The sequence below is a fragment of the Pelodiscus sinensis genome, chromosome 1 (genome assembly GCF_052426305.1).
Source record: "Pelodiscus sinensis isolate ZL-2025 chromosome 1, ASM5242630v1, whole genome shotgun sequence".
NCBI lineage: Eukaryota > Metazoa > Chordata > Testudines > Trionychidae > Pelodiscus > Pelodiscus sinensis.
The window spans coordinates 340,460,269-340,471,590 of NC_143052.1; the positions used below are offsets into that span (position 1 = coordinate 340,460,269).

The 11,322-nt window shown below is 47.7% G+C and overlaps 1 protein-coding gene across 1 annotated transcript; it reads left to right on the forward strand.

Moving 5' to 3' along the window:
- Positions 1-984: 984 nt before the first annotated feature.
- On the forward strand, positions 985-10,809 carry LOC142826582 (protein maestro-like). Its single transcript, XM_075919523.2, has 7 exons — positions 985-1,633; positions 2,643-2,825; positions 3,710-3,865; positions 4,898-5,032; positions 7,230-7,332; positions 8,305-8,370; positions 10,450-10,809. The coding sequence occupies exons 1-7, from the start codon at positions 1,445-1,447 to the stop codon at positions 10,521-10,523; spliced, it is 906 nt and encodes a 301-aa protein (XP_075775638.2). The 5' UTR covers positions 985-1,444; the 3' UTR covers positions 10,524-10,809.
- Positions 10,810-11,322: the final 513 nt, after the last annotated feature.

The window sequence follows — 11,322 nt, forward strand, 5'->3', positions numbered from 1 at the left end:
TAGAACATTCGAACTGGAAGGGATCTTGAGAGGTCTTCGAGTCCAATCCCCAGCCATCACGGCAGGACCAAGCACAGTCTAGATCATCCCTGACAGGTGTTTGTCTAACCTGCTCTTAAATATTTCTAGTGATGCAGATTCCACAACCTCCTGAGGCAATTTATTGCAGGGTTTAACCACCCTGACAGGCAGGACGTTTTTCCTGCTGTCCAACCTAAACTTCCCTTGATGTAATTTAAGCTCATTGCTTCTTATCCTATCCTTAGAGGCCAAGAAGAACAATTTTTCTCCATCTTCCTTAAAACATCCTTTTAGAAACTTGTATTATCTGAGTACTTCAAAATGATAATGTAGTATCTGAGTGCCTCAAAACTCTTTAAAAGTATGTATCCCTACAATACCCCTGTGAGGCAGGGAAACACTATTAGTCCCATTTTGCAAACAGGAAACTGATGCACAGAAGGCCCAAGTGACTTGCCCAACATCATCTAGGAAGTCTTTGAGGGTGCAGGAAATTGAACTGGAACCTCCTAAGTCCTAGGCTGCTAACTACTGGAGCATCCTCCCTCTCCACAGCCTTGCTATAACGTCTGTGTCATATTTCACATTTACGCTAAATCGCTATTTTAGAGGCTCATCTGGTGGTTCTAGGAATCTGTTTGTGCCCCAAAATCTTTTTACACCCCACCTAGGAAAGGAGTCACAAACGTGGGTTTTCAAGGTCTGCCTAGAGAGGCCTCATGAAAGCTGCCAATCAGAGCCCAGCTGGCTCAGATATATGGAGCTACAGGGCTTTATTAGGTCAGTTCCTTTCAGGAAGTGGAGGGCCAAGAAAAGATGCTATTCTCTGGCCAAACCAATTCACAGGGGTTTATTTCAGGCAGCATTTTCTGAAGCTGAATTTGCAGAGAGAGAGAGTCCTTACGAGCCTTAAACATATAATTAGAGGGAGAAACTGAAAGTGGCCCCATAGGAAGAACCTAAGGAAAAAGTAGCAATAAACTGAAATGAAGCAATGACTCGCTGCTATTTCTAGGTTGGAACCAAGAGTAGTGGGCAGGCTCAGGTTCCCCAGTGGCATAAACCCGATGAAGGGGACAAGGCTTATGGAGAGGTTGAACAAAGAACAGACTATAAAGGGTCCAGAGTTGGGGCTGAAGACCCTAGTGAGGGCAACAGGACCTAAAAGGCATTTGTTTGGACTTTGGGACTTGGCCAGAGGGCTGAGCCATGGAAGACTCACTAAGATCGACTGGCAGGATGCACCTGGGCGAGAAAAGGATTGTGGTATCAAATGCAGTCACTGAGAGGCTTTCAAGGGATGAGCAATCACCCATTATAGTGCCTAAAAGGAAAAATCCATGTTTTTAACACAGTACTCATTCATATAGAATAATAAATTACAGTGTATTACGTGTCTCCTCAAATTATATTCGCTATCTTAATGAACATATTAGAGCTAATGGACATGTTGATTTTATTTCAGCTAATGACTGATCCCATACTCAGGGAGAAGAAGATCCTTAAGTCTATCTTACATAGCTTAGAAGAAAGGTCACGGGACAATAACAGCATTGTCCGTCAAATGGCTGTAAGAGGCCTAGGCAATTTAGTCTATGGGGCACCTGAGAAGGTAAGATAGAATACTGAATACAATGCAGCATAACTAGAGAAACTAAAGGAAACAATTGCTCAGGATTTACAGAGGCCATGCACAATGCACTAGGCCAATGTCTGCTCTCTCATACCCCTGTAACCTCTTTGCAGTCAATACACAGCAGGTTTGTTCTCTTGGTAAGCTGGGCATAAGGAAACAATATGTACTTAATATGATCATATGTAAATGTATACTCCTAGGAATGAAGAGTGTAGGCTTTATTTCCACGATGAGAGATTCTATTCCAGGAAACAGAGACACTAAAAAACTCAAATCATGATAGATAATCAGCTGAACGTAAGCACCCAGTACAAAGCTGTGACCAAAAGAGCTGAGGTGATCCTCGGAGGCATAGACAGAGGGATTCTGAATAAGAATAAAGAAGTTATTTTACCTCTGCTTATGGCACTGGTGTGAGAACTGCTAGAATACTATGTCAGGATCATGCCTGCAATTCAAGAAGGATGTTGATAAATTGGAGAAGAGTCACAAGAATTTTCAAAGGGCTAGAAAATGTGCCTTTAGATTCAATGGGGGAGGGAGGGGGAATGAAGCTAAACTAATTCAGACTGCTAGTAAGGCATACATTTTAATGGTAATTTTAATCATTGGAACCATTTACCAAGGGTTGTGGTGGGGTCTCTATCAGTAGCAACTTTAAAAACAAGATGGGCTGTTTTTCTAAAAGAGGTGCTCTAGTCAAACAGACATTATTTTGGGGAGGTTCTGTGTTGTGAAGGAGGTCAGACTGAATGATCACAATGGTCCCTTTTGGCCTTCAAATCTAAGTAATTAGAAATCTAATAGGATTACATAGGTGTAATATGGCACAGAGTTTGGCTTATTGTAGCTAGTATCTGATGTAAAATATAGCTATAGGTCACTAGGGGGGCAGATGAAATTCCCACTGCTTCATAATTGCTAAAAAAACATATTAGAAATGTGGTTAGTGGAAAGTGTTTTTTAATGTCATACGTCTGAACAGGTGAAAAAGTACAAGAAGTTTCTTCTGGAGGCACTGATCAGGACTTTAGAAGACACTTTCAGTTCTGAAGTCATTGCCGAAAGCCTGAAGGCACTGGCCAACGTTCTGAACGAGCTGAAAGGGAAGGACATAGGTTCTTCCTTCAGAGACCTCACCACACAGATCCGGAAGTACTTCGATAATGTACGTGAACAGAAGCCTTCAACCCCAGTTCAGCTGACATTGATGAGGCTCCATTTACAATGCATGATGTGTCCTCACTGGGCATTGTTCATGTCAGAATGAAGTGATTTTAGGCCTTAGGGAAGAGATGTGTTTTATGGAGGAGCAGAGAATTAAGAAAATGAGGATGCCATCCCTGCTCCTTCAGTCTCACCCTTCTGTTCATCTTTATTTCCAATGAGAATGGCAAAGGAAGTATGAATACTAGATTAGGTAGCTGCATACCAAGGAAAATGGGCATACAGGGTGTAATAGACTGTTTTGGGCCTGCTCCATACGATTTTTATGTCAGATGGTTGAAATTATTCCATTTTGCAGAGAAGTTTGAGATTTCAAATTTTGGTTTTGTTCCTATTTGGGGGACACACCCCCCAGCCCAAATTTCAAAACTCTTTGTGAAACAGTAATACTATTCTCAACCCAGCTCTACTGGGAGCCTTGCCTGAGGGCAGTCTACTGGCAGACTATGCTGGAGACAGGGAACCTGGAAACACTGGGAATTAGAGGTGCCAGGGTGCACATTTCCTGGCTCCTTGTCAGCCTGCCAGACAGGCTGTTCTGAAGGTGAGGGCCAGGAAGCCCAAGATCCCAGTTAGCCTGCTAGATGGGTCACCAAGAAGCTGACCAAGTACCCCTACTTGGCTTCTGGAAGAATTTTGTCAAAATTGAACTGTCTTCAAAGTATTTTGATGAATCAACACATTTGGCCCAAACTTGATTAATTCCAGTTCTTTTAAACTTCTGTAGTTGGAATCACTCTACCCTAATGTAGAAGAGACAGCTGTGCTAGATACATGATGTGGTTATTTTTTCGTTACCAACCTGTGTGGCTTTCTTGGCTATAGGAGGACAACACTCTTCGTGCATTGGCCTTTGTCCTGTTTGGTATCCTGGCCGGCTCTGCAAAGAGAAAATGGAAGGACTATTTTGCCAAGCAGGTTAGACAGAGCTGGGTCACGCTTCTGCTGCACCTGCAAGATCCAAGCCCTGAGGTTTCAATGGTAAGAATGACAGTGACTTAATTACTAAGCAAAAAGAATCTTCCTCCTGATGCCAGGGGAGCTCTGCTATTCCTTCCCGCAGTGGAGACCTAAATTCTTCCCTCAGTTCATTGCCCTCCTTTTGAGTCAATCCCAGACAGGCTGGTCCTTAGCAGCCAGGGTTGTCTCACTGGAGTTCAGGATAGGTCATGGGTCTGATCCCAAGAGTTCATTCCTGCCTATCTCTGCACCCCACGTTCCTGCCTCCCCACAACAGAGGAAAGACCACAGCTATGCCTAGTGAAGCAGCTTTCATAGCTACATCTGTTCTGAAAAAACATTGCTGCTATCTCCAGTTTTCAGTATTATAAAATCATAGAACCATAGGTTTGGAGGAGACCTCAGGAGGTCACTGAGTCCAACCTCCTGCCCAAAACAGGACCAGCCTCAACTAAACAATCCCAGCCAGGGCTTTGTCAAGCTAGGATTTGAAAACTCTAGATTTAGAGGTTCCGTTGCCTCCCTAGGTAACCCATTCCAGTGCTTCACCACCTTCCTAGGAAAATAGTTTTTCCGAATCTCCAACCTAGACCTCCCCCACTGTAACTTGAGACCATTGCTCCTCATTCAGTCATCTAGTACCACTGAGAACAGCCTCTCTCCATCCTCTTTGAAATCCCCCTTCAGGTAGTTAAAGCCTTCTATCAAAGCTCCCCTCACTCTTCTCTTCTGAAGACTAGATAATCCCAAATCCCTCAGCCTCTCCTTGTAAATCATGTGTTCCAGCCTCCTAATCATCTTTGTTGCCCTCCATTGGACTTTCTCCAATGTATCAACATTTTTTAAGTAATGGGGTGCCCAGAATTGGATGCAATACTCCAGAAGTAGAATCCCTTTCCCCCTATTAAAGTCATGCTGGCATATTTTCTGTCTATTACTTCAGGGGAATCCCTTTTATTCTTGGGGTAGATGAGCAGTCAAGGACATGAGTTCCATTTGAATGAGCACAATACGTGTTATGGAACAATTCAGTGGTGCAACCCTCTTTTTCAGGAGTGCAGAGCTACATTTCATCTCTGTGCCCCATTTTTGGGACTGAAGAGGCTCCAAACTATACTTAATGAGCATCTTAGTTGGAGAACCGAGCTGAACCCTGAGGAGCTCCAGATGGATATCTGCAGACACCTTGTGAGTGACCTACAGAATTATATGAGATTATTGACAGCATAGGCTTGTGGTGTAGAAGCAGGGGGAATGTGTGATGGGCAATGTAAGTATCTATGGGTATGTCTATGCTACAAAGTTAGTTTGAACTAACGGACGTTAGTTCGAAGTAACTTTCATAGGTGCTACACTAGCGCTCCGTTAGTTTGAATTTAATTCGAACTAACGGAGCGCTTAGTTCGAACTAGGTAATCCTCATTCCACGAGGATTAAGCCTAGTTCAAATTTACTAGTTCGAATTAAGGGCTGTGTAGCCCCTTAATGCGAACTAGTGGGAGGCTAGCCCTCCCCAGCTTTCCCTGGTGGCCACTCCGGCCAACACCAGGGAAACTCTGGTGCCCTTAAAGGGGCACGGGCTGGCTACGGTGCCCGTGCCAGGTGCAAGCCTGCCAGCACCCAGCCAGCAGACCCTGCACCTGGTGCGGATCGAGCCACCCACCCAATGCCCCCCAGCCCTCCCCCTCTTCCCGGGACCAGGCTGGCGGGTCCTGGGAGCTTGCCCGGGACCGCAAAAGGCGGGCTCCCTCCTGGGCTAGTGCGGACATCGTGGACCTCATCCACGATCTCCGCACTAGGCACAGGAAGGTGGCCTGCTAGGGCAGGAGAGCTGCCAGCCTGGCCACCCAGGAGCAGGTGTGCATGAAAATCAAGGGGGTCCACTGAGACCCCCGACCCTGAGCACTGAGCTTACAATGGCCATCCTGGGTCAGAACAAAGGTTCATCTATCCCAGTAGCCTGTCTGCCGACAGCGGCCAACCCTAGGGACCCTGGAGGGGATGGACCGAAGACAGTGACCAAGCCATTTGTCTCGTGCCATCCCTCTCCAGCCTTCCACAAACTTTGGGCAGGGACACCACTCCTACCCCCTGGCTAATACCACTCCATGGACCCAACCTCCATGGCTTGATCTCACTTCCCTTTAAACTCTGTTCTAGTTGTAGCCTTCACAGCCTCCAGCAGCAAGGAGTTCCACAGGTTGACTCTGTGCTTTGCGAAGAACAACTTTCTGTTACTAGTTTGAAGCCTGCTACCCATTCCTTTCCTTTGGTGTCCTCTAGTCCTTCTTTATGGGAACTAATGAAGAACTTTTCTGTATGCACCCTCTCCACCCAACTCCTGCTTTTAGAGACCTCTATCCTGTCCCCCCTCCGTCTCCTCTTTTCTAAGCTGAAAAGTCCCAGTCTCTTTAGCCTCTCTTCATATGAGACCTGTTCCCAACCCCTGATCATTTTAGTTGCCCTCCCCTCTGCCACCCTCTCTCTTCCCCTCTTCCACCCCCTTTTCCCAGTCTCCCCCAGTTTTGTTCAATAAAGACAGATTCCATTTTTGAACACAATTGTCCTTTATTTTGTACATCAAGAAGAGGGGCTAGGAAGGGTAAGTGGAAGGAGTTGAGGGAGGAATGGGGTACATGCCCCCGATGGGGAGGACTGGGCTGGCTCTGCGGGCTTTTGTGGTGGAAGCTCTCCTGCAGCCCCCCAATTGCCCCATCTCCCCAGATGGCAGGCTGCGGCAAGTGCAGCCGGTCTGATGGCCAAGTGCTGTGATGTGCCCAGTGTGGGTACTCCGGGTACTCCAAGCCAAGACTGCTTTGCAAGCGGGGCACCCCTGAGAACTGTCTGTCCGGGGTGGGGGTTGGGACCCTTTAAGCACAGCCCTCGGCTAGCCTGAGACAGCATCTCCACGCTCTAAGTCCTCCTCTGATGACCTGCCGGCACTGCTTCCGGCAATCCTTAAGCCCGGTTCAGGGTCCACTTAATGTTGACATGCTAGTTCGAATTAGTAAAACGCTAATTCGAACTAGTTTTTTAGTCTAGATCCGTTAGTTTTAATTAGCTTAGTTCGAATTAAGTAATTCGAACTAAGTGAGTTCGAATTAACGTTGTAGTGTAGACGTACCCTATTAGAGTGGGATACAGGACTGAGGGTGAGAGGAATGTAAATCTGCCATAGATTCCCACTTTCCCCACTTCTACACAGCCTCCTGTCCTTTCTTTTATTTACTTGTTTAAATTAAAAAAAAAGTCTGAGTGAGTCCAATAACTGACAGCAGTGGCAAGAGGAACACAGACTGTTTACTTGTGGTTTGTAAAGGCATGTGTTGGCAGTCAAAGGGCATTTCTAGCCAGAGAGAGCTCATGTGTCCCTGATTTTCTCTAGGCCAAAGAGAAGGCTGAGCTACTGGAGAACTTTTACAAAACTACCATCACATACTTCTGCAGCAGCTGGGAAGAGATCCGGGCAGTTGCAGCCAAGTTAGCTGGTGAGAGAAAGTGTGCCGTGTCCCTTTTGGTATTCCCTTTGAGGTAGACAGAAAAAGTCCCTGTGTGCAGCACTGAGCTACTATTAATCTCTCCGTGCTGTGACTTCTCATGCATAAATGGAGATGTTAATGTTCTCCTACTTCTCCAGTGTGGTGTTAGGAGGAATTTGTAAGTTGCAATAGAATGCTTTGAGATGGCGCAGTCATTTAGTAGCAGAGGCTGGCACACTGTCACGTAGGGTATGTTTATTCTCCGATCAAACTAGTGTGCTAAAAATAGAGTAGCTGTGGCAGGAGTAGCAGGAGGGGTTAACTATTCCAAGGATGATCCCATCCAAACCCAAAAGTCTGTTCTCAAGGTGGCTAGCTCCTCCGACTGCTTCTGTCATCTTACCTGCATTCTATTTTTAGTAGTCAGAGTTAGTGTGGACTCAAACTATAGACCTAAGCTCAGTGTTGTTCACTGTTCCTTACTGGTGCTTCATCACTGGGAGGTAGGCAGGCCACCGCCACACAGTGCCTGCTGTTGCAGGTTCCTGATTGCCTTGCCCAGGAAGCACTAGATTCCTCCCCTTTGGCCCTGTGCCATCCTTTCCTTAGCACACCCATGCAAGCCAGGCAAGCATTGTGGCCTAATTAATTTATCCATGTGAGATCCTTGCTTAGTACGCACTTATTCCTGGCCCCAGCCCTTTGTTCACACCACTAGATTAATACACTATCCTAGTATATCTCCAATAACTGACAGCAGTGGCAAGAGGAACATAGATTGTTTAAAGCAAATGAGGTTTTATGTAAACATTCTTAATTTTTTTCTCTTATTCTCTTCAGTGTGGACGCTAAACTTTTCTAGTATTTTCTTGCCTACAGCTCACCTTAGACCCACAATAGAAGCCAAAGGGCCAATGTTATCACCTTGCACTTAACAAGAGAAGGTTTTTTATTGATGTTTATTTTACACTGCTTATTTAGGCATCATCCTGGAACATACGGACACCAAAAATATGAAATGGCTGGACATGGAACATCTGTTGACCTGTAAGTAACAAATACAGGTGAAATCCTATTCATTAGTGAGTTATAAAGAAATTTAGCTGACAAGCAAGCAGTAACTGATACCACAGGTGTGAAGTGCATCAGCCACACATCAAAGGACAGATTCAGCTTTAGTCTGCTCTGAAAGAGGTACGTCTACACTACAGCGTTAATTCAAGTTAACTTAATTCGAAATAGCTAATTTGAATTAAGCTAATTCGAATTATGCATCTATACACAAAACCTATTTCAAAATAGCATTTTGTTATTTTGAAATAGCGCGTCCACGCTGAGTGGACCCTGAACCGAAGTTCAGGCTGGCCGGAACCAGTGCTGGCAGGGCATCAGGTTAGGACATAGTGTGTGGGGCTGCTGCCTCAGGCTAACTGAGCTCCGTGCTTCACGGGACCCTACCCCCACCCCGGGTTCCCCGCTCGCTTGTCTACCCCGATGAGGGACAACAAAGCAGTCCTGTCTTGGAGTGCCCTGAGTGCCTGCACTCGGGACACCACAGCACTCGGCCACATGGAGCCAGAGCTGCCCCTGGGCACACCGGTGCGTCTCGTAGGGTTGTTGCCATCAGCCCAGCTGCACTTGCTGCAGGCTACCGTCCGGGGAGTCCATCGGGGGGCTGTCAGGATCCAGGAGGCCCTGCAGGAGAGTGTCCACCCCGAGGAGCCCTCAGAGCCACCCCGGTCCTCCCCACCGGGGGCTCGTGCCCCATTCCTCCCTCACGTCCATCTACTTACTCCTCCCTAGCCTCCCTTCCTGATGTCAAATAAAAGACATGTATGTTCAAAAATAGAAACTGGGTTTATTGAACAACAGGGTGAACCTCTGGGGAGACTGGGAAAAGGAGGTGGGAGAGAGGAATAGAGTGGGTGGGAGAGGGGAGGGTGAAACCTGGGAGGAGGAAGTTGGAAGGGAGAAACAAAGGGAAGAAAGGAGAAGGGAAGATCAGGGCCCAAGGTTGGGGGTCTCACCGCACCAACTTGATTGTCATGCAAACCTGCTCCTGGGTTCGCATGTGGCCTTTGGTGGCCAGGCTGGCAGCTATCCTGCCATTGACGGCCGTGTTCCTCTGTCTAGTGCGGAGATCATGGATGCTGGGGCATCCCTCCCAAACCTGAATAAGGTCCATGATCTCCACCCTGGACCAGGAAGGCACCCGCCTTCTCCAGCCCCTGTCAGGCTCCTGGGTGCTGGCAGACTGCTCCTGAGGAGCAGTGGAGGGTTGGCTGCCAGTGCCTTGCTGGCTCACGTTTTGTGGCTACTGGCTCAGGGGCCCCAGTGGCCACTGCTGGCTCTTGGCTGGTAGGCTTGGATCTGGCACGGGCCAGGGTCTATCCCTTTAATGGCTCTGGGGCCAGGGGGAGAGGAGAGCAAGTTTTCCTGGTTGTGCCCAGTGTGGCCACCAGGGCTCCCTGGGAAGGGCTGGAGGCCCCCTATTTTGAATTAATTGTCTACACAGCACTTAATTTGAAATAGCTATTTTAAATTTGGTGTTACTCCTCGTAGAATGAGGTTTACCAAATTTGAATTAAGCGCTCTGCTATTTCGAATTAATTTCGAAATAGCGGTTTGCATGTATAGATGCTATTAAAGTTAATTCAAAATAACAGCTGTTATTTTGAATTAACTTTGCGGTGTAGACGTACCTGGAGGAAACTGCAGCCAGTGTGATATAAGTCAGTGCATCTCCTGGCTATCCTGGCAATGCCTCTTCCCAATCTGTGTGATCCACTCTTTGGGCTCCATCGGCTCCCTGGAAGCCACTTTTTGCTACCCCAAACTCCACACCATCAGATTTATTTCTGTCAGGAGATGTAAAATAACTTAAAAGCAGAAGCTATTGAGTCAATGGAGCACCTTCCAATTGGATGAGTTTCTGGTAGGGTCAGGGTCTCCCCTCTCCCCCCTCCTCCATCTCAGTTTGGAGCTTGGAAGGATCCCAATGGAGGAACCTAAAGCTTTGTTTGTACAGAGAGCTTCTGTAGCTTGGTACTCACTGGTACTAAATCTCCAGCTACTGCAGGCATAGGTGACTATATGAAAAGTGAGTCATATTCTCTGTAATTCCAGCTCTCCAGGTACTACAGAATGACCCAAGTCCCATTGTCCAGATGGTGGCAACTCAGGTCCTAAGAGACATCTGACCTGGATGAGTGCTCGGGGAATGAAGCACAGACAAATAGATCAAAGAGCTCCTGCTACCTTGAATGGGAACAAGAGAGGGATTGCTGGAGGACAATGTGCTCTGTCTGTGCCAGCTTGTTTCCAGCTTGCACCTCATATACTTCGGTGGGAAGCTAGACCTTGGTGGTATGCGGCCAGCTCTGCTATGGGGTAGGAGAGTAGTATAAGGGCCCTACCATCAATCAAACATTAGCCCCGCCACCTGACCCTGGAAGTCCCCCCCCCCCCGACTCCCCGGAAGTTCCTTCTCCCTTGTCACCGGCAGTCCCGCCCCTGGAGGGTAGTACATCCGGGTCGAGAGGGACAGGTGACCGGAAGTAAAACAGGATGTCATGTGACCCCCGTTAGGCCCGTCCCCTGTCACCGGAAGTCCCGCCCTTGGGGGTAATACATCCGGGGTCAAGAGGGGCAGGTGACCGGAAGTAAGGGGTGTCATGTGACCCCTCTAAGGACTTGCCCCGCCTCCCTCTACCAATCAGGAAGGGCTTTCCCCGTAGGACCGCCCCGCGAACCGCTTTGACCAATCGGGGGGCAGTTCCGGGACCGGATGACCCGCCCAGAAGTGGGTCGTGTGACCCCTCTAAGAACTCGCCCCACCTCCCTCCACCAATCAGGAGGGGTTTTTTCCCTGTAGGACCGCCTCGTGAACTGCTTTGACCAATCAGGGGGCAGTTCCGGGACCGGAAGACCCGCCCAGTAGTGGGTTGTGTGACCCCTCTAAGAACTCACCCTGCCTCCCTCTACCAATCAGGAGGGTTT

Excerpts from the sequence above, each read along its gene's own strand:
- LOC142826582 (XM_075919523.2), top strand. The coding sequence starts at position 1,445 with ATGAACATATTAGAGCTAATGGACATGTTGATTTTATTTCAGCTAATG. Across the intron at positions 2,826-3,709 it reads TCCGGAAGTACTTCGATAAT|GAGGACAACACTCTTCGTGC; the intron begins GTACGTGAACAG and ends TCTTGGCTATAG. Across the intron at positions 3,866-4,897 it reads CAAGCCCTGAGGTTTCAATG|GAGTGCAGAGCTACATTTCA; the intron begins GTAAGAATGACA and ends CCTCTTTTTCAG.